Source organism: Megalops cyprinoides, chromosome 2 (genome assembly GCF_013368585.1).
Source record: "Megalops cyprinoides isolate fMegCyp1 chromosome 2, fMegCyp1.pri, whole genome shotgun sequence".
Lineage (NCBI taxonomy): Eukaryota > Metazoa > Chordata > Actinopteri > Elopiformes > Megalopidae > Megalops > Megalops cyprinoides.
In genome coordinates, this window is record NC_050584.1 from 3,132,619 (window position 1) to 3,155,032 (window position 22,414).

Sequence of the window (22,414 nt, forward strand, 5' to 3'; positions counted from 1 at the left end):
TGACATTGCTGTGCTCTCCAGGACAGGAAGTGGGAAGCACACAGCTCTGGCCACTGCCCTCAGGGAAGCATTATAACATTCATCACATTATAACGTCCCCTGCATGCTTATTTTCATATTGTAAATCACAGTACATTTTTCCTGTAATAGACAGATTTAATGATTAACCACTGTGGATAGCAAATATCAGAGCTGATAAGCCTTTGGCCTGATAGTTATTAAATGCCCTGAAGCCCTTGAACTCTGTAATGTTCTTGGTGTATTGAATTTGTTTATGAGTTTGGTCATTATTTTTCAGGGCGACTTACTCAGCATATATTTACATACAGTGGTGGTTCTCCCCCCCCCCCAACTGTAATTTTTTATTCAGACATTTGGAACAACAAATCCAAAATATTTCAGAAGTGCCTCTGAATTTGCATTGAAATACAGTATATGAGTCTGACACCCTAAATACATTTCTTGCACAATTAAATATATATTATTCATTATGCACAATTTACCAAACTTTCAGAATAGGAACCAAATGAACCATACAACCTCGTTGGCTAATTCTAAGCATAAGACACCCCAAAAGTATATAAGACACCCCAGAAATATATCACAAGCCTATGATGCCTATGAAGCCTATGCCCCTAGCCTGTCGGCAACAACACTAGTTAACAAGTTCTCGGGGAGTGACGTAACTGCTGCAACCGCTCGCTTACCTGCTACTAGGGGTGTGCGATACTGCAAATATTTTTACCGATCCGATACCAAGTAAATACAAGGCCAGTATTGCCGATACCGATACTTTGTACTTAAACAAGCAGCCTATGTGCTTTCACGTAGGGGCAAGCAGTGTGTCATCATATGTTAAATCTGAATACATTTTCTGACCACTAAATGAGTTTGTGATTTTTGCTTTCCACTGTTGTTTAATTATGTGCATGTTAAAACCCAGAACAGATTTTAAGCAAAGTTAGGCAAATAAAAATATATATATTTATTAACATAAAATCTGCACAAAAGAAAAGTCAAAATTGAAAATTTACATTCCTTTTCCCTTCAGTCTGTTTTTGTTCAGAAATAACTATATAATAACAAAACAATTTTTCCCTTTATTTACACTTCTCTGACTTTTTTAAGAACAAAGTGCACAAAACTATTACTAGGGAACAAATGTTTAAAAAAGTCAAATTCTTCCTTCCCAGTTAGAGGTTTTGTTCAAAAACAAAAATATAATAACATTGCACTTCTTCTCTGGCTTTTTTGAAAAAAAATAAATAAATAAACAAAGTTATTAAAGTTACAAAGTTAAAAAATTATTACTGGAGAACATGTTGTAAAACTTAAATTCCTCTTTTTCAATTAGACTTTGTGTTCAGTTTTTGTTCAGAAACAACATCATAACAAAATGAAAATTTCTTTAGTTTTTAAAAACAAAGTGCACACAAATGTTTGAGAAAAATAAAGTAAATAAGGTGCAAATATATCTAAATGTAGCCTAAATACATCCCAGTGCCCCTTTGACAGTTAACACTAAAGGATTATTCTATTATTATTATTATTATTATTATATTCTGCCATTTTCATATTTCAGTTTTAAAATATTTTTTACTTCCAGTGAAATAATTTAGATAACACATTGTAATGAGCTGACTGTGTTATTTGAATGTCTTAATATGGTCTATATTTAATCAGACTGCTAAAGTAACACCTATGATGACTAGTATCACTTTGAAAATTAACATTAACTAAAACTGAACATCCGATATGACTAAAATATTAGTTTCACTGCTGTGTAGGAGCTACCTGGATATTCTTTGACTCGCAGAAAAGATTCTGTCAGCGACTTTTGTCTCTGTGCTGGCAGCGGTCTGCCTGGGGGATTTCTCTCCTCCTCTCGTTTTTTTTTTGTTGCAACTCGGCGTTCTCTTTTTCGTGGTTTTTTTTATATGTTTGTATAAATTGGTGGTGTTGCCACAGTAACGAACAGCTCTCTTACACACATCGCATTTTGCAATATTTTCATTTTCGCTTGTAAAATAACTCGAAACAGCGCTCCTCTTTCTCTCTGCCATGCTGTCACTCAGTGCAACTAACAGTGTTTGCTAGGCGGTGCTGAGTCACGTGACAGCAAAACAGTACAGCGGGGAGGGGAGGGGGAGCAGAGTGAGCAGGCAAGACGTAAATGGAGCTGTGCTTTACACACGTGTCTACTTTTTTGTGAAATGGGAGTAACGTACTGAACGTAGAAGAGAAACTGGAACAAAAGAATCGATCTCATCACGCTAGTATCGATCAGATAGTGATACCAACGTTGGTATTGATACTATCGATATTTGGATCGATCCGCCCACCCCTACCTGCTACCCGCTACCCCACATGCTTTACGCAGGGCTCACACGAGCTACTCACATTACCCATCCCCCAACACTGTCAACCACTGTCAACAAAGTGTCAAGACTAAACCAATTCACCTTGGTGGTGTGCAGACTGGTTTTATATTATTCTTAATGGTTTCGCACAAACCAGAGAAAAATGCAACAATATGTCTGTGAAACTATATATTCACAGTATTATGAATGAATTGTGGTGCTGTACAAAGAGGTGCGCTATTTGATAGATTCCCCCTACCTCGGGCTTCCAGTGGGGAGACCTGAGGTCAACCTCCCCATCCCGTGCTCACACCGGCAGCGACTTTATCAATGTACGTCGCCAAGTCGCTGTGTCGCCGTCGCTTGCTGCAGCCAGCTTGTGGGCGTTGCTAACGTAGTTTTGAGGAAGTGGGCTACAAATGTATTGACAGGAGATGCATCAATTTTCAAAAAATGTTTTGGAGGGAATTTATTTTCTTATAAAGAGTATGATCTTGCCTCAAACACTACCGTTTCACCATGGACCGCAAAGTAGCTAGCATTCACAATCGTCGCTATGGGAACTAAAATGCTTTAGGAACTAACTTTTAAGAAAACGCTTCACCGCGAAAGAATATAAGAGGTGTACGTCTGCCCTGATTGGCCGTCGCTCGACTCTGTCGCTGCTCATTTGCATAAAGTTGAACTTTGCTTAACTTTTTTTAGTCGCCAAGTCGCGGCGATCGCATCGCCAAGCGACGAGATTTGCCATGTCGCTCAGTGTCGCCCAGCGACCATTGGAAATTAATGACTTCCGGCCGCTTTGTCGCTCGTCGTCGCTGCCGGTGTGAGCGCAGTGTGAGACTTCTTAATCTCAGGCAGTAGCCTGCCTAGCTCACAAACTAGAATCAGGGTGCCCAGTCCGACAAGGTTAATTGACCCACATGGTGACGTCACTGACGTGACATGAAAATGAACGATACAAAACCGATAGCGCAAATTTCACCATTCCAAATTTTTTTGTGCGGGCGCCCCGTGCTGCCCATACCTAAATCTGCCACTGCTTACATATCTATTATCTACAGTTACCCTGAAGTACCAGAATACAGTCATTAAATTGCGCCATCACCCCACATTAGCGACACAAATAACCAAAATTGGCTCAGACTGCAGGACAGTGTTTACACAGTCGGTATTGCACCGTAATTCCACACACGGCCAGCAGGTGTCGCTAGGGCCCGTTTCCATGGCGAGCGCCCAGGGCCCTGAAGCTTCGGCGCCATTTTCAAATGGCTTTACCGCCGGTAGCGGAAAGCAGGGGAAGGGGAAACGCCATCCGCCGGCAAGCAACTGCCAGCTTTTTAAATCCCACATATATGCGACAGCTGAAGTGAGGAATATATACAGGATATCCAAGGGAAATATCAGTTAAAGACACACACACAAACAATCTGAGGCCTGTTTGCGCCCGTGCGGAACAGAGAACATGCTAGCTGTGCTTTTCCGCTAGCGGGCTAACGCTAGCAGGCTTAAGTGCTCAGATTTGTAAGTAACATACGGCTGCTTAACGTTAGCTCGCTGTCTGACGGTGTCTGTTAAAATGTGAATATATTGTTAACCAACGGTACGAGCCAGTTTTGTGGTAATTGTTTGTAAAGCTAGCTATCTGGATGGCTGTTTCGGTAGTGCAGTTTTTTTGTTATTAAGAGTATAATGAGATCCTGTAGCTGACATTTGCCTTCGCTAGCTAGCAGTAGAATAAACAGCAGCCTTCTGCCAATCGGATCCAGTCATTAATCTATTGCTGCTGTTTTGTTTGCGTGTTTAAACAGTCAGATGATTTAACTGTGGCTGTTGTTAGGAGTAAGCAGTTAGACAGACTCCCTGCTGTTAACATTAATGCCATTACCTGGCTGGTCAGCAGTCTAATGTCTGTTCCCTTTTTCAGCCTCGTGTGTTTTTAGAAAAGTTTTGCCAAGATGAGCACGACCGCCGAAAGAAAGTTTATCAACCTCCGGAAAAGGCTGGACCAGCTGGGCTACAGACAGCCGCTTGGGATCGAGTCCCTGCCGCTGGTGGAGAAGCTCTTCAGGTGAGTTACCTGCTCAGTTAGCAACAGCTCAGCCATACCTGCATTCATATAGAAACTGGATCGAGCTTTTCAGCCCTGGTTTCGGTGGTGGCCACTACCCGTTCTGCTGGACAACGTCCGGGAAAAAAACGCACTTAAGTTAAACAAAAGAGTATTGAAAATCAAAACTGTGGAGGGAGAATGTTAGTGTATTGGGAAAGAGACTGTAGTCAGTACTGATATGCTGCATACGGGTCACATTTCCTGCTTTATTGCCTGGGATCTCACATTATATTACATTAATGTCATTTAGCAAACACTCTTATACAGAGAGACTGACATAGGTTACAGTTTTTACATGTTATCTATTTATACAGCTGGATATTTGCTGATACAATTCTGACACAATACCTTGCCCAAGGGTACAGCAGCAGTGCCCCAGCAGAGAATCAAACCAGCAACCTTTCGGTTATGATCCTTACTCCTTACCACTTTGCCACCCGGCCACCCCTGTGGGAAATAGGCAATGTTTTTCCTTTTGATTGAGGCCTGAATGTCGCCCTTGCAGAGGCCGCAGGGTGTATTGTGAATGAGTGTGTGGTGACTGTCGCAGTGATTTGGTGCAGACCACCAAGGGTTCACTGTGAGTGTGTGCTGCCTGTCGCAGTGACCTGGTGCACACCACTGAGAGCGCACTGTGAGTGAGCGTGTGCTGCCTGTCGCAGTGACCTGGTGCGCATCAATGAGAGCGCGCTGTGAGTGAGCGTGTGCTGACTGTCGCAGTGACCTGGTGCGCACTGTGAGTGAGCGTGTGCTGCCTGTCGCAGTGACCTGGTGCGCATCAATGAGAGCGCGCTGTGAGTGAGCGTGTGCTGCCTGTCGCAGTGACCTGGTGCGCATCAATGAGAGCGCGCTGTGAGTGAGCGTGTGCTGCCTGTCGCAGTGACCTGGTGCGCATCAATGAGAGCGCGCTGTGAGTGAGCGTGTGCTGCCTGTCGCAGTGACCTGGTGCGCATCAATGAGAGCGCGCTGTGAGTGAGCGTGTGCTGCCTGTCGCAGTGACCTGGTGCGCATCAATGAGAGCGCGCTGTGAGTGAGCGTGTGCTGACTGTCGCAGTGACCTGGTGCGCACTGTGAGTGAGCGTGTGCTGCCTGTCGCAGTGACCTGGTGCGCATCAATGAGAGCGCGCTGTGAGTGAGCGTGTGCTGCCTGTCGCAGTGACCTGGTGCGCATCAATGAGAGCGCGCTGTGAGTGAGCGTGTGCTGCCTGTCGCAGTGACCTGGTGCGCATCAATGAGAGCGCGCTGTGAGTGAGCGTGTGCTGCCTGTCGCAGTGACCTGGTGCGCACTGTGAGTGAGCGTGTGCTGCCTGTCGCAGTGACCTGGTGCGCATCAATGAGAGCGCACTGTGAGTGAGCGTGTGCTGCCTGTCGCAGTGACCTGGTGCGCATCAATGAGAGCGCGCTGTGAGTGAGCGTGTGCTGCCTGTCGCAGTGACCTGGTGCGCATCAATGAGAGCGCGCTGTGAGTGAGCGTGTGCTGCCTGTCGCAGTGACCTGGTGCGCATCAATGAGAGCGCGCTGTGAGTGAGCGTGTGCTGCCTGTCGCAGTGACCTGGTGCGCATCAATGAGAGCGCGCTGTGAGTGAGCGTGTGCTGACTGTCGCAGTGACCTGGTGCGCACTGTGAGTGAGCGTGTGCTGCCTGTCGCAGTGACCTGGTGCGCACTGTGAGTGAGCGTGTGCTGCCTGTCGCAGTGACCTGGTGCACACCACTGAGAGCGCACTGTGAGTGAGCGTGTGCTGCCTGTCGCAGTGACCTGGTGCACACCACTGAGAGTCTGCGCAGTGCCAAGCTGTCGGCGGGGAAGACGGAGAAGGAGAGCAAGAATGTGGACGCCCAGCTGGAGCCCTACAGGGTGGAGAACGCCCGCCTGGTCAGGGAAAACAACGAGCTGCACCTGGGCCTGCTGAAGCTGAGGGAGGAGAAGGAGAAGCTGAGCCGAGGTGGGATTGGAGCTCAGCCCATACGGGTCTAGCTCTCAGTGCTGCTACGGCTGTGGGGATCAGATAATAATCTACACTCAAAAGCATTCCCTGTAAGACAGAATTTAATAGGATTTCATATGAAATGCAGAAAGACCTAAAAGAGATGGGGATTCCTTCAGAAAAGCTTTCAGCTGCTGTTGGGTGAACCTTATTAGAATTGGTATTCATGTTAATTGTGCAGAAGAGTTATAAATGACTTTATAATTATCAAATAAAGGCACATTGTCTGTCATCAAAGCCTCCACTGATCAGAGAGACTCAGGCTGTTGCCGTAATACAGTATCTCTGTTACTCTGGCACTGTAGTGACTCGCCCACTGTTTCTCCTTGGAGCCTAACACATCTCAACCCTTTCAGAGCTGAGAGGCTACAACAGGAAGCTGGAGCAGGAGATGTCCGACCTGAAGTTCCTGAACAATCAGTATGTCCATAAGGTTCAGTCCCTTGAGAAGGACTGCAAAGCCAAGATGGAGCGCATCCAGCACCTGCAGGAGAAGAACCTGCAGGCTGTGGTGCAGACGCCAGGTGGGCCTTCCGCCTTCCTTCCCCGTCCACCCCAAAAACACCGCCCTGCTGTCCATCCACCCCAACTGCACCCTCCTACACCCCCTCCACATCCCCCCCTACTCCTCTACCTCAACCACACCATCCCACTGTATCCAGAACCCCCCCCCACTCTCCCTCTCCAAACTAGCCATACCTTCCCACTGTCTTGTCAGTGTCAGTGCTGAGCGGTAATTGGATGTCGCCTTTGTTGTGAGTGTCAGCGCCGAGTGTTGATTGGATGTGCCGTTGGTTTGTGCAGGAGGGAAGAAGTGCTCCATTCCTTTCAGACGACAGCGGATGCAGATTGATGACCTCATCCCCCCCTCCAGTGGCCCATCCCTGCCTGTGGCACAGCCTGATGACCCGTACATCGCTGACCTTCTGCAGGTGGCTGACGACAGGTACCTGTGACCCTGTGGCCGAACGGGACAACCTCACCCTTTAGCTTATCCATGTTAGGACTTTGTCCGCCCTTTAGCTTATTCACGCGGGGGCTCTATCCGCCCGTTCGCCTATCCGTGTTATGGTTCTGTCCAGAATCCAGGAGTTGCAGCAGGACGTCACCAGACTCAAAGTGGAGCTGGACAGAGCCCAGGCAGGAATTCAGTACCTGAACACGCAGGTAAGAAAAGAATAACGCACCGGAATACACGGGCTAAAGAGAGGAATAACACACGTGAACACCTGAAGAGCTGCATGATTTTACTCAACACCCCTGTGTCCCTACACAAACACACACACATGCAAGCACACACTGTCTCTCACACACACACACACACACTGCTAAACTGTGAGTTCTTGCAGGTAGAGGAGCGAGATGGAGAGATTGAGCGTCTGAATGGCGCTCTCTCTGGCGGCCGGCCTCATGATGTCATCTCTCTGGAAGCTCAGAACATCAGCAACGAGAAGCTCATCTCCCACCTGAACCTGCAGGTACTGCAGCTGCTGCTAACAGTGACTGGTCTTAGAGAGCTGGGTGTAGCAAGGAGAGAGTGGGCTGTAGCAGGGTGGTAGCAGATGGGGTGTAGCAGGGTGATATTGGACGGGGTTTTGGTGGGTGTGGTAGCAGGCACAGTGTAGGGGGTGCAGCTCGGTAGCGGTTGCAGTTTGGTGCGTAGGGTGAGATTTGGGTGTGTAATGATTGCAGTTTGGTGCATGGGGTGAGATTTTTATGTGTAGGGTGAGATTTGGGTGTGTTGTGCTTGCATTTTGGTGCGTAGGGTGAGGTCTGGGTGTGTCAGGGTGGTATAGAGGGTATGCACTGACATCACTTTCTCACCACAATACGCCCCTCAGTCGGATTGAGTGGCAAAACATCCTGCAACATGGCTGCCTTTAGTAGGGGAAACTGCGAAAGCGGGAGTAAAACAAATGATTATCTGCTTAAATTAAAGGCAGTTGGACTTGACAGTAATCCTTACAACTTACCAAAGAACCAGTAGTCCATGGACATTGACATGTGGCCAGGAATCGGGTTTCCTGACATTGATATGTACCTGATTTCGACGCCGGGGAAATACACAAAGCAAAGCCTGAAGGCATACAAAAGCCTTGTGGCTTGGTCGTACTTCCACAAAGCAGGATTACCAAGGTAGCCTAGGAGTGTGATTCAGCCACCCATGAGGATGCTAATAATAAACAAAATTTCAGCATATTTTGTAGAAACTTTTAACCCTTTTGCACGTACGGTCACACCGGTGTGATTAGCCATTTACTGCGTATGCTAAAACCGGTGCCATTAGAAAACTAGACTGGAAAAATTCTACCTAATTTTAGCTTTGAGGAAACAGCGATTTAACATTAAAAAATATAGCAAACGCTATATAACGCTAATGAAAACGTAATGAACCATGTAACGTAACACGTGAACTGCATAGCATAAAAAATAAGTTACGTGCGAAAGGGTTAAAGTTATCTGACTAACTGTCTAAACTTGCTTTGTGGAGTACCCCCTTTTAAGGAAAACCGGGTTTGTCTTGGCTAGCTAACACTATCGAACCATCCCTGCCTCTGTTTGTAGAACACAAGGCTCATCATCATGGATGTTTTCTAATAAACACTGACAAAAACTTAACAGTTACACAGAATATAAATGCAAGATGGTAAATATTTAATTGATGAGTAGTCAATACAGTATATAACTTAAGGCATGATTTTACCTAAAAATCCGACATACCTGAAACATTCCTATTCTCACACTCTGCTTCCTTTATACTTATATAAATATATTTATTTACTTATTTTTATTTTTAATGATGTTTTATTGTGTGCTTTCTTCTTGATTTTATTATTGCTATTACTTGAACCTAAGAGAACCTAATTTCGTACCCTTTCATGTACAACATGTTCTGGAATGACAATAAAACATCCTTATCTTTATCCTTACAAAATGGCAACCGCAAATCCACGTTTCGGTGCCTGGATTCCAGTTGTTTCTGCGAACTGCAGCGATCCATTTGCTTCTCTTTTCTTTAGCTTTCGGCAGTCTGTAAAAAGATAGCTCCGATTTCTTGTGCGATTGACTGTAAAAATAGATTCAACGACAGCTCTTTCCCGTTTTAGATGTGTTGTTTGTGTTCTCGCGGCATTCAACCTGAACGCTAACGCCGCCGCTCAGTAAGTCTTTCTGCCGCTCAGTGGGTGTAACCCGCAGGGACTCCGCCCGCTGTGATGTCACGTGCGTACCCTCTGTAGCAGGGTCATAAAGGGCAGGCTCTTCCTCAGGTAGAGTACCTGCAGGAGACCAACAGAGAGCTGGAGCAGAAGCTGCAGGAGCAGCAGCAGAGCCGCAGTGACCTGGCGGACATGAACTCCAGGAACCAGGAGCTGTGCCAGGAGCTGAGCCACATCGAACAGCTGGCACAACAGCTGGAGCGGGACAGAGAGCTGCTGCTGGACACGGCCGACAAGGAACTGCTGGAGGCCAAGGTGTGCGGGACCCACGGGAACCTCACTGTAATAATAATGCCATAATGTTAGGAGGTTCCTGCAGACCCTGCACAGGTGTCTGTGGGAGGAAGGAGAGGGCGGCAGTGTAGCATAGTGGTTAAGGAGCAGGACTCGTAACCGAAAGGTTGCTGGTTCGATCCCCGCTGGGACACTGCTGCTGTACCCTTGGGCAAGGTACTTAACCCACAATTGCCTCAGTAAACATCCAGCTGTATAAATGGATAACATTGTAAAGAACTGTAACCTATGTACGTCGCTTTGGATAAAAGCGTCTGCTAAATAATATAAATGAAAAATGAAATGAGAGCTTTGGGTTTTTCATACTGATGTTTCTCTTCTTTATTTTTATTTATTTATTTTTTTAGAATGAAATTCAGCGGCAGCACAGAGAAAAGGAGGAATTTGAAGATGTCGTCTCTAAACTGAGAAGGGTGTGTGTCTGCAGAGCGATGATAGCATGATGCCTGTAAAGTTTATCACTGTTTTTATAGTGGTGTTATGTGTGGTACGCATGTCTGTGCGGTGAGACTGCGGCCCCCTGGGTGTCTGCACAGTGAGCCTGTTTGTGTCCGGTGTGCAGGATCTGGAAGAGAGTGAGTATCAGAAGGAGGAGCTGAGGGTCCAGCTGACCACGGTCAAAGCTCAGGAGGAAGCGCTGAGGGAGGAGCTTGCAGGGCTCAGAGGTCAGGAGGAGAGGACACAGGATGTGGTGAACTTCCTGGAGGACAAGAAGAGGCAACTTCAGGAGAAAGTGGAGAGACTGACAGGCACTGGTAAGAACAGGGCCGCTGGCCTGTGCTTCACACTGCCCCCTTCTGACCGCTGCTCCACACTGCCCCCTACTGACTGCTGCTCCACACCGCTGCTCCACACTGCCCCCTACTGACTGCTCCTCCACACTGCTGCTCCACACTGCCCCCTACTGACTACTGTTTCACACTGCCCTCTACTGACCACTTTTTCACACTGCTCCCTGTTGACCATGCTGCAGAGAAGGAGCTGGTGCTGGAGCTGGAGAGGATGCGGGCTCGGTACGGTGTGTGTGGAGCAGACAGGTCTCCTTCTCGCCTGGACGCCTTCATCCGCACGCTGGAGGAGGAGCGGGATTTCTACAGACAGGAGGCAGAGCGTCTGTGGAGCCCTGCCCACAGCCCTACAAGGGGGAGGAGTCTGACAAGGGGGCATAGTCCCAGACAAAGCCGGCAGGGAAGGGTGAGGGGAGACGCACCTGTGTGTGTGTGTGTGTGTGTGTGTGTGTAACAGTGCATATTGTGTGTGTAATGTGTTACACTGTGGGCCACATGTATCAACGGTGCATACACACTAAAATCATGCTGAGCACTTTTCTACTCGTAAAACGGTATTTTTGAAAAGATACTTGCCAGGAAAACATGCGTACCTCTACCCATGGTCTCAAGGTCACATACGCATAAAATGTGTAATTTGCAGGTTGGCGACACCAAGAGGAACTAATGGTGATGCAAGTAAACGGGTCTTGTATCAGTCATTGATGAGTGTTATCATGCATGCATTGGTCCATGTGAAATACTGGTTTAACTGTAAACTGTGAACATGTTGGACATTGTTGCAAAACTGTGACTGTCAATTTTGCATTATTATATTAACATTGCATAGTCACCCCACCTGGCCTTGAACCCGGGTCTATGAGGTACCAAACTGCAGCTTTGACCACAACGCCAAAGAGCCAGGCTCGTTGGTATGGCAGTCAGAGCGCATACTCAACCGTAGTGACAGCACTCCGTCACACTGCCCTCCCCTTCGGGAAGCGCGCCCATACGCTTCACGCACCAAGGCGTCCCTCATGCATTCCCCCGCCGTACTTCTCCCATCCCCGGTGCCTGGCTCTTTGGTGTTGTGGTCCAGCTGCAGATCTGGTTCCCTGTAGACCTGGGTTTGAGGCCGGGTGGGGTGACTGCTCTCACCCTTTGCTGCAAATGGGGAACGCGCGAGGGACGCCTTGGCGCATGAGTGTGCGCTCTGACTGCCGTACCAACGAGCCTGGCTCTCTGGCGTTGGGGTCAAAGCTGCAGATTTGCAGGCTCATTTACAACGTATGAGATTAAAGCATTCACAATCAGTATGGTTGTGCTAGCGCTTTTAGAGGATATCGAGAATAACCTAATCAGGCATGAACATGTGTTCAGGGACCAGGCAGACTTCTTCACCAATGATGATGTATGGCTGATAAGTCGCTTTAGATTGCCATGGGCCGTTCTCCTCAGCCTCTGTGAGGAACTGGAGCCTCTTCTTAGAAACTCGGAGAACCCATGCAATACCGGTTCATCTCGAAGTTCTGACCACCACTGGGACGTCCAAAGAGAGCTTGCGGACAGGTCGGGAACAGCACAATCCTCTCCGAGCCGTATCATGCCCATAGTATGGGAAGGGATCACCCGGATGACTCCAAGATATATAAAGTTTCTTTACACTGCGGAGGAACAGGCCAATATCAAAATGTAATTCGCAGCGATGTCTGGTTTTCCTAATGTAATCGGCGCAATCGACTGCACTCACATCACATTGCAGTACGGGCACCAAGAGAGGATGAAGTTGTTTTTGTAAATCGAAAACACATCAATCTCTGCATTTCAGTCAGATTTACCTGGGATCTTTATATGCTAATTCGACTAATTAAAGCCCTGTCTTGGTCCATATAAGAACAATTGTGGGAGTGGACATTAAGCGCGTTCATGTGCACATAATCTCACGCTGATTTGATTCACACTCAGATTTATGAAGACAATTGGGTGTACGTGGTGTTTAACTCTGAAGAAAAACCTCTGTACACAAATCGTGGGATTGTGCGTACGCATGGTCCTACGGCAAGTTGTACACAAAGATTGATACATATGGCCCTCTTGTAGTATATGTGTGTGTAACACTGTGTAATGCATGTGTGATGTGTGTACAATGTGTGTGTAACGCCGTGTGTGTGTAATACGCGTGTGTAACACCATGTGTGCGGATCCCTGCAGATGCGTGGCTGTGAGGCAGAGCTGCACCGTGCTCTGAGGGAGAGGGATGAGCTGCAGGCCGTCTTACTGGGCTTCGAGAGGCACATGGAGGACATTCAGAGCAAAGTGAAGGAGCTGACGGCTGAGAGAGACACACTCAGCGCCCTGCACCAGCGGGTGTGTGTGCATGCATGTGTGTGCGCGTGCATATGTGTGTTTGTGGCTGTGTGTGTGTGTGTGTCTGTCTGTCTGTCTGTCTGTGTGTCTGTGTATGGATGGCTATGTTGAATTATGTCTCCTTTATTGTGTCTGTGTGTGTCTGTCTGTCTGTCTGTCTCTCTCTGTGTGTCTGTGTATGGATGGCTATGTTGAATTATGTCTCCTTTATTGTGTCTGTGTGTGTGTGTCTGTCTGTCTCTCTCTGTGTGTCTGTGTATGGATGGCTATGTTGAATTATGTCTCCTTTATTGTGTCTGTGTGTGTGTAGGCGCAGGAGGAACTGCTGCAGGTGCACAGTGGGGTGGAGTTACTGCCGGGAGTTCAGCAGCAGTTGGGGGAGGAGAGGAAGAGGGCGGAGTCGGACCTGCGCAGGATGACAGCAGAGAGAGATGCACTGCTCAGTCAGCTGAAGGTGCAAGCGCAGCGGGGTATTCACTGCAGAGTGGGGGTGGCGGTCAGTGCTGAGTGGGGGTGGCGGTCAGTGCTGAGTGGGGGTGGCGGTCAGTGCTGAGTGGGGGTGGCGGTCAGTGCAGAGTGGGGGTGGCGGTCACTGCAGAGGGGGGGTGGCGGTCAGTGCAGAGTGGGGGTGGCGGTCAGTGCAGAGTGGGGGAGGCGGTCAGTGCTGAGTGGGGGTGGCGGTCAGTGCAGAGTGGGGGTGGCAGTCAGTGCTGAGTGGGGGTGGCGGTCACTGCAGAGTGGGGGAGGCGGTCAGTGCTGAGGGGGGGGAGGCGGTCACTGCAGAGGGGGGGAGGCGGTCAGTGCTGAGGGGGGGGAGGCGGTCACTGCAGAGGGGGGGAGGCGGTCACTGCAGAGGGGGGGAGGCGGTCACTGCAGAGGGGGGGAGGCGGTCAGTGCTGAGTGGGGGTGGCGGTCAGTGCTGAGGGGGGGTGGCGGTCAGTGCTGAGGGGGGTGGCGGTCAGTGCAGAGTGGGGGTGGCAGTCAGTGCTGAGGGGGGTGGCGGTCAGTGCAGAGTGGGGGTGGCAGTCAGTGCTGAGTGGGGGTGGCGGTCAGTGCTGAGGGGGGTGGCGGTCAGTGCAGAGTGGGGGTGGCGGTCAGTGCAGAGTGGGGGTGGCGGTCAGTGCTGAGGGGGGGGAGGCGGTCACTGCAGAGGGGGGGTGGCGGTCAGTGCAGAGTGGGGGAGGCGGTCAGTGCTGAGTGGGGGTGGCGGTCAGTGCTGAGTGGGGGTGGCGGTCAGTGCTGAGTGGGGGTGGCGGTCAGTGCTGAGGGGGGGGGAGGCGGTCACTGCAGAGGGGGGGTGGCGGTCAGTGCAGAGTGGGGGAGGCGGTCAGTGCTGAGTGGGGGTGGCGGTCAGTGCTGAGTGGGGGTGGCGGTCAGTGCTGAGTGGGGGTGGCGGTCAGTGCTGAGGGGGGGGAGGCGGTCACTGCAGAGGGGGGGTGGCGGTCAGTGCTGAGGGGGGGTGGCGGTCAGTGCTGAGTGGGGGTGGCGGTCAGTGCTGAGTGGGGGTGGCGGTCAGTGCTGAGTGGGGGTGGCGGTCAGTGCAGAGTGGGGGTGGCGGTCAGTGCAGAGTGGGGGTGGCGGTCAGTGCTGAGTGGGGGTGGCGGTCAGTGCTGAGTGGGGGTGGCGGTCAGTGCTGAGTGGGGGTGGAGGTCACTGCAGAGTGGGGGTGGCGGTCAGTGCAGAGTGGGGGTGGCGGTCAGTGCTGAGTGGGGGTGGCGGTCAGTGCAGAGTGGGGGTGGCGGTCACTGCAGAGGGGGGGTGGAGGTCAGTGCAGAGTGGGGGTGGCGGTCAGTGCAGAGTGGGGGTGGCGGTCAGTGCAGAGTGGGGGTGGCGGTCAGTGCAGAGGATGTTCAGCTACTGCTTTGCTGTGCTCTGTAGGTCATTCAGAGCTCAGCTCAGTCTGACAGGGAGGAGGACGAGAGGAAGATCCTCGACCTGGAGACCTTCATTCAGACAGTGAGTGACTGCTGCTGAGCATTATTGCTAACACACACACAGACACATAAACACATGCAGCAGGAGTGTTACTGCTAACACACCATCGGACACACACACAGCAGGAGTGTTACTGCTAACACACCATCAGACACACACACAGCAGGAGTGTTACTGCTAACACACCATCAGACACACAGCAGGAGTGTTACTGCTAACACACCATCAGACACACAGCAGGAGTGTTACTGCTAACACACCATCGGACACTCACACAGCAGGAGTGTTACTGCTAACACACCATCAGACGCACAGCAGGAGTGTTACTGCTAACACACCATCGCACACTCGCACAGCAGGAGTGTTACTGCTAACACACCATCAGACGCACAGCAGGAGTGTTACTGCTAACACACCATCAGACACACAGCAGGAGTGTTACTGCTAACACACCATCGCACACTCGCACAGCAGGAGTGTTACTGCTAACACACCATCAGACGCACAGCAGGAGTGTTACTGCTAACACACCATCAGACACACAGCAGGAGTGTTACTGCTAACACACCATCGGACACTCACACAGCAGGAGTGTTACTGCTAACACACCATCAGACGCACAGCAGGAGTGTTACTGCTAACACACCATCAGACGCACAGCAGGAGTGTTACTGCTAACACACCATCGCACACTCGCACAGCAGGAGTGTTACTGCTAACACACCATCAGACGCACAGCAGGAGTGTTACTGCTAACACACCATCAGACACACAGCAGGAGTGTTACTGCTAACACACATGACACGCCTTCGCTTTCTGCACTTCCACCTGCACTCTGGCTTTGAAAGCGTTCGGAAACACCATAGCGCAGCACACAGCTCAGATGTATCCACAGCACAGTGAGAATCTGCTTACTGCCTGTGGCAGAGGCACAAAGCTGCTGTCCTAGGGAGTCAGACGTAGGAGGGGGCGTGTCTCAATGCCCACCCTCTGGGGGAACGTCTTCCTGTTGCAGCTGCAGAGGGAGAGGGTGGAGCTGGAGGCCCAGGTGTCAGCCCTGAAGGAGAGCCAGGTCACCGTGGAGACGGAGATGAAGGCCCAGTCAGCCACCCTGATCCAGACCAAAGAGGAGGCAACACAGCAGCGAGCAGAGACAAGCGCACTGCGGTGTGTGTGTGTGTCTGTCTGTCTTTGTCTGTGTGTGTGTGTATGTGTGTATCTTTGTGTGAGTGTGTATGTATGGGTGTGGGTGTGTGTAATCGGGTGTGGGTGTGTGTGTGTCTCTGTGTTTGTCTGTGTGCGTGCGTGTCTGTGTCTGTGTGTGTGTGTGTCTTTGTGTGCGCGTGTGTGAGAGTGTTTGCGTGTGTGTTTAATAGGCAGTGTCCATATTGGCTTTGCAGGCTGCTGCAGGAGCAGGTAGAGCAGTCTCTCTCTGACTGTCAGCACCGTCTCTCAGTGAAGACCGATGAGCTCCACGCTGCACATGCGCAGATTCAGAAGCTGGAGGAGCAAATCGGTGAGTCACACCAGAGCGCACAGTGCAGTCAGAGTGTGGTCAGGGTACGGTCAGTGCGTGGTCTTTTGTGTGTCGGGTAGACTGTGATGAGTCTGTGTGTTGAGCGTGTTGTGTTTCTCAGGGGAGCTGAGCCGCAGGGAGCAGGTGACCGCGCTGCAGAAGACTCTCACTTTTCTGGACCGAGAGAAAGACGCTTTACAGGACGCAGTTGACCAGAAGACTGAGAGAATCGTGGTCCTGCAGGACGAGCTAGCCAGCAAGGTAGGACTCCCGACCCCCCCCCCCCCCCCCCCCCCATCCTGCAGAGATGATCATTTCCAGAGTCACCTGCCTGCTGTGGTCCTCCCGCTGTAGGCCTGTAGAGACGTTCACTTCCATGGTCACAGGCTTGCTGTGGTTCCGCTGTGGTCCTGCTGTAGGCCTATAGAGACGGTTACTCCCATGGTCACAGTCCCACTGTGGGCCCACTGTAGGCCTGTAGAGATGCTCATTTCCGGTCACGGAGATCATTCCTCTGTTTCTTGTTCACAGGAGAAGACCCTGGCAGCTGTCAGACAAACCGTCACTGACATGGATAATTCTCTGCAGTGAGTGTGTGTGTTCACCGCAGTCTGTGTGTGTTCACCGCAGTGAGTGTGTGTTCACCGCAGTCTGTGTGTGACTTTGATACAGTCTGTGTGTGAGTTTGATACAGTCTGTGGTTGTGTGTGTTCTTTGCAGCGAGCGTGTGGGTTCACTGCGGTGAGTGTGTGTTTGTGCTGTAGTGAGAAGTTACTCTGAGCTGCTGTTGCACACAGACACCTGCAGGGGGCGCTGAACAGCCGCGAGCGGGAGGTGGCCAGTCTGCGCAGGCAGCTAGACTCCGTGCAGGAGGAGCTGGCTGACGTGGGCCGGGACCGAGAGATCGCTCTGAGGGAGAACCGCAGGCTGCAGGATGACCTTGCCACCATGACCCGAGAGAACCAGGTGCACGCTAGCCCGCTCAGGGCTTACGCGGTGTGTAACGCTGTGTGGAACTCAGGGCTTACACTGTGCGTAACTCTTTGTGTTTCAGGCTGTGCACGCAGAGATGGAGGAGGTGCTGCATGAGAAGGATGATCTGAAGCTCAGGGTTCAGTCCTACATCTCTGAGGTGGCCAGAATTGAGAGTCTGATGGCAGCCAAGGTGAGAAGCAGTCGGGAGAGGGAGAGTGCGGTCAGAAAAGAGAGAGAGGGAGAGGGAGAGAATGGTCATGAGAGAGACAGCCTGGTCAGGGAAGAGAGAGGGGTCAGGAGAGGGAGGGAGAGCGGTCAGGAAAGAGAGAGGGGTCAGGAGAGGGAGTAGGGGGGAGCAGTCAGGGTAGAGAGAGCCTGGTCAGGAAAGAGTGAGAGGGGTCAGGAGAGGGAGCGGGTGGTCAGGAGAGAGAGTTGTCAGAATAGAGAGAGGGGTCAGGTGAGAGATAATGGTCAGGTTTAGGTTCAGTTATAGTAGCTGAACGCTGTAGGGAGCAGTCAGGTTTGGAATGCTGTGGACCCCCCCCCCCCCTGCAGGAGCAGGAGAACCGGGATGTTCTGGAGCGGTTCCGTGCGGCACACTCGCGGGCAGAGGACTGGGAGCTGAAGCTGCAGCAGGCCGAGGGCCTCAATAGCTCCATCCGGCTGGAGCTGCTGGCGGCCGACACCGAGCGCAGACACCTGCGGGAGAGAGTCAGCAACCTGGAGCGCGAGATACAGGAGGTTAGAGAGGGAGAAAGCTCTGCGCTCTCTGTGTGTACGTACTGCGTGTGTGTAATGGTGCGTGTATATACTGTATGTGTGACTGTGTGTATACTCTGCAGCATATGAGCGCACAGCAGGCATACGAGGCGCAGGGCTCCTCTCTGGTGCGGAGTCTGTCCAGGCTGGAGGAGGAGGTGCAGCTGGCCCACGCTGAGAGAGCCTCCGCCCTCGCCGACCTCACCTCCCTCAGGGAGCTCTGCGTCAAACTGGACTCCGGCAAGGAAATGACCTCCCGCCAGCTCACCTCCAAGAGCATGGAGCTGGAGAGGGTCAGTCTATACAGTCTGTAACATCTGAGTGTAGTGTGTGTGTGTGTGTGTGTGTGTGTGTGTGTGTGTGACTGTGCAGTGTGTTTGTGGCTGTAGGTTCTGGGGGAGCTGGAGGATGTGAAGTCGGAGGCAGAGCTCGTGAAGAAACAGCTGTCCAATGAGAGGCTGACGGTTAGGAACCTGGAGACGCTGCTGTCCAGCAACCGGCAGAAGGAGTTCCAGACGCACCTGAGCACCAGCGAGAAGGAGTCTGAGCTGAAGGTGTTGCGGGATCGGCTGGCCCTCGCCGACAGCAAGGCGTGAGTCCTGCCGACACAACTACGCGCCGAGAGCCTCACCAACACACCTACGCGCTCCCTCACTGACACACCTACGCACTGAGAGTCCCACCAACACACCTATGTGCTGAGAGAGTCCCACCAACACACGTATACATTCTCTCATCACACCTACGCACTTAGAGTCTAGTGACAGTCACTCAGCTGAAACCGTGCAGTATCTCCTACACTCTCTGACTGCTCAGCGTGGAGTTTAGATTCTGGTGCTTGAAGTATAAACCCTTGCCAGAGGACCATGGAAATGTGCTGATGCAGTCCTGACACACCCCTGGCATGTAGCACGCGCAGTGAATCACACAGTTGGAAAAACACCTCCACCCCCTGTTACCAGCATGGAGCTGTGTGCTCTCAGCTTGTAGGGAGGGGTTGTCAGTGACGTGTGAAGGTGTGTCAGTGGCATGTGACAGTACATCGTCTCTTCTCAGAGCGACTCAGACAAGGGAGGTCTCTCAGCTCCGAGGGAAGGTCTCTCAGCTGCAGACAGAGCTGGATGTGCTGAAGAGACAGCTGACTGCTGAGCGTTTCGAAAGGTAAAACTGACCAAGTGTTTCCACAGGTAAAACTGACCAAGCGTTTCCACTGGTAAAACCGACAGACGAGCTTTTTGACAGGTAAAACTGACCGCTCTGTTAGTGCAACAGCTGACATCCAGCTACCCAGGCAGTCAGATTGCAGGCATTCTGCTCACAGTGCTTGCTTGGAAAGGTTAAAGGTCAGAGAAACTTGCCAACATTGGAGATGAGATCGCAGGTCATGCAGTCACCTCTCTGGGTCGTGCTCCTCTCTGGATTGGGAGACACTGAATGATGGTGGTCGTGTTCTGTGACTCACGCCTGGCTGCTGTACAGATATCTGTGCTAATGATCAGTGTGATGAAGGTGTTCTGCAAAATAGCCCAAATACAGAACAGATTTTCTCATTTTCAGGTCAGTGCAGCTAACAGCCATTCACTCATTCACTGAGCAGAAACATTAACACCTCGAAGCCATGCACTCCACCTCCTCATTCTGCCGACAGAGGATGCGGATCACTTTAGAACACTTTAGAACTCCTTTCTTTAAGTCTGTGAACAACTCGATCGTTTTTTAATTAATGGGAGATAATTAACATTCGAAATGTAGATGAAAATGTGGGAACGTTTCAGTGAAACAGTTGGCTTATTTCTCTCTGAGGGAGCGGGCGGTGCAGGAGATGCGCAGACAGGGTGTGTCCTTCTCCTCCCTCAGAAGCTCCTCCCCCCTCAGCTCCTCCCTCAGCCCCTGCCCACATTCCCCCGAACGCTCAATCCTGCGCACCCCGGAGCACTCCACAGACAAGTCCCCTGAGAAGTGAGTACTCGCACGCACGCACGCACGCACACACACACACACACTCACAGAGCGTGTGTAAAGTGGAATGGTGAACTCCTTCTGCCTCTTTCTGTTACAGAAGTGTGAGCTTTAAGGAATAGAGGAGCCAGGAAACCCTGCGTCTCAGAGCTCAGTGTGAACAGCCATCAGTGCTTCTGCTGTCACTGAGAGAGTGAGCGTGTGGACCAGCCCAGCTACCCAGCGGTGTGTGTGTGTGTATGCGTGTCTGTGCGCGTGTGTCTGCCTGTGCGTCTGTGTACGTGTGTGTGCTTTCAGTAAAATCATGCTGCCACACTTCCAGTCAGCAAAAAAATTAAGGCGGATTTCCTCACCCAGAAATCTCCAAGAAATAATATTCACTAAACTCAACTGTTTTGTAAAAAAGTTAATATTTATGTAAATGAATTTCTCATGTGTTTGAATAAATATATTTTTATTTTGAAAATTTTCATTTTTGAAAGATCCCGAGGACTTATCACTGTGTTGTTCAGACCTGGATGAAAGTCATGAGAGATGAGGCCAGTCACATGCCAGTCATATGCCATCATTGATTCCCCGATCTGAAACAATCAGTGTGCTGCTGTGGAGGGTGAAGTCTTTTGAGTGGTTTGTGAGTCAGTGGTAGACAACATATGAAGTCTCCGCTTTTTAAGGGTTCATGAAGCCTCACTCACATGTCTGCAGGAAGAGGCAGGACAGACAGGCCACATGGCAAGGGGGTCAGGATAGGCTGAAGGGTTAGGGTTAGGGTTAGGGAGAGGGTGTGCACAGGGGACAAGGTTAAAGGGTGTGCAGGGAGATTTGAGGAGGGGGTGCGCGGGGGGATTGGGGGATGTCGATTCCCAGGTGAGGTACTGCTCTTGAACACTTGAGCAACAGGTACTCAATCCTGTCGGTTTATAATATGTAACAGAAATAGATCCCATTTATATCATTCATAGTTGCATCTGGAAAATGATAAAGAAATGCTCTTAAGCCAGGGACCCATCTTTAGGAAGATATGGCAAAACCATTCTACTTATCTGCTCCTCTAAAATCAGTGTGTTCCTCGTGTCATCTCCTTCCTACTGCTGATATATCTGCAAATCTTCAGCACCGATGTCAGTGTTTGCACGCTCACTGGCTCGCTCACTCACTCACACTCACTCACTCACACACATACATACATGCAGTCCAGGCTGCGTTGCACTGAGATGTTCTGAGGTACCTGAGGGAGAGTGCTTTAATCGACTTTAGCAGAATCGTTTTGCATAAACTATGAGGAAAAGCTGAGGCTACGGTGTTGTATGGTGGTCTGGACAGACCACAGAGGTGGCAGATGAGTGCAGTTTGTGTTCAGAGCAGAAAATCCCAACTGTGCTGGAATTGCAGGGAAGCCATGGTGATGTGTGGTGTTAATTGGTTTTGCTTCAGATGGAACTACGGCGCCGGGTTTCCATGAGGGAATTTCTGATGTTTACGCAGAGGCCAGCATGTCTTTACTCAATGCGCACTGATAGGTTTACCTCAGCAGCAGCTGACAGTCCTCGGTGATCCGAGTCGTACTTGAGAGCTGCTCATTTTATCGTTGCGCCCAAATTTCACTGTGGCTTAAGTTCAGTCAGCGTAGCATAGTGGTTATGGAGCAGGAATCATAACTAAAGTGTCACTGTTTTGATCTCTGCTGAGAGAGAGAGAGATTTTCGCCTTCTGATTGTTTAATGGCGGTTACGTTGTAAAGCACAAATACACAATGACATTAGGTCTGGCAATACGAGTATCATTATACGATATGATTATTGTGCAGATAAACCTAGTAATCCCCGCCCCCTAAAAGAACGATGAGCTGTTCTTTTGAACGGCTCTCGGAAAGGAACGGAGCCATAAGATCCAGCTCCCTTCAAAGAGCCGTTATTCACATCGCTAGTTTCCTGCTCGCTCTGACAACTTTACCAAACAAACTTACGCAAGTACACACTTCAGCTTCCTGTACGTGCCCTGACAGCACTTCCTGCCAAGGTGTCAAACTACAGGAAGCCATTCCCATGCTCTGGACCACCCACTTCCTGCCAAAGTATCAGATTACAGTAGACCCTTTCCCGTGCTGTGAGCCAGCCGGGCTGAGCGCTCCAGAATTCATCACTGCAGTGCAGTTTTTGTTTTGCT

At 50.5% G+C, this 22,414-nt stretch overlaps 1 protein-coding gene across 3 annotated transcripts; it reads left to right on the plus strand.

Annotated features, from left to right (window-relative positions):
- Positions 1-3,617: 3,617 nt before the first annotated feature.
- Positions 3,618-20,598, plus strand: cep135 (centrosomal protein 135). Of its 3 annotated transcripts, none has more exons than XM_036521364.1 (26): positions 3,618-3,884; positions 4,288-4,431; positions 6,226-6,416; positions 6,815-6,982; positions 7,263-7,404; positions 7,541-7,625; positions 7,808-7,936; positions 9,728-9,931; positions 10,318-10,383; positions 10,533-10,725; positions 10,944-11,164; positions 12,949-13,104; positions 13,415-13,558; positions 14,983-15,060; positions 16,055-16,206; positions 16,440-16,555; positions 16,677-16,816; positions 17,087-17,142; positions 17,353-17,521; positions 17,610-17,720; positions 18,086-18,271; positions 18,373-18,582; positions 18,679-18,881; positions 19,346-19,450; positions 20,093-20,248; positions 20,349-20,598. In XM_036521364.1, the coding sequence occupies exons 2-26, from the start codon at positions 4,319-4,321 to the stop codon at positions 20,368-20,370; spliced, it is 3,516 nt and encodes a 1,171-aa protein (XP_036377257.1). In that variant the 5' UTR covers positions 3,618-3,884; positions 4,288-4,318; the 3' UTR covers positions 20,371-20,598. The 3 variants fall into 3 exon arrangements, with proteins under 3 accessions (XP_036377257.1, XP_036377258.1, XP_036377259.1); XM_036521365.1 differs by having other exon boundaries at positions 20,147-20,248; XM_036521366.1 differs by lacking the exon at positions 13,415-13,558.
- The last annotated feature ends 1,816 nt before the right edge of the window (positions 20,599-22,414 follow it).

What these genes read in the sequence shown, in the direction of transcription:
- cep135 (XM_036521364.1), top strand. Translation starts at nt 4,319, where the DNA reads ATGAGCACGACCGCCGAAAGAAAGTTTATCAACCTCCGGAAAAGGCTG. An exon ending in TTCAGTACCTGAACACGCAG is followed by an intron (nt 7,626 to 7,807) that starts GTAAGAAAAGAA and finishes GAGTTCTTGCAG; the next exon opens with GTAGAGGAGCGAGATGGAGA. An exon ending in GCAGAGACAAGCGCACTGCG is followed by an intron (nt 16,207 to 16,439) that starts GTGTGTGTGTGT and finishes TTGGCTTTGCAG; the next exon opens with GCTGCTGCAGGAGCAGGTAG.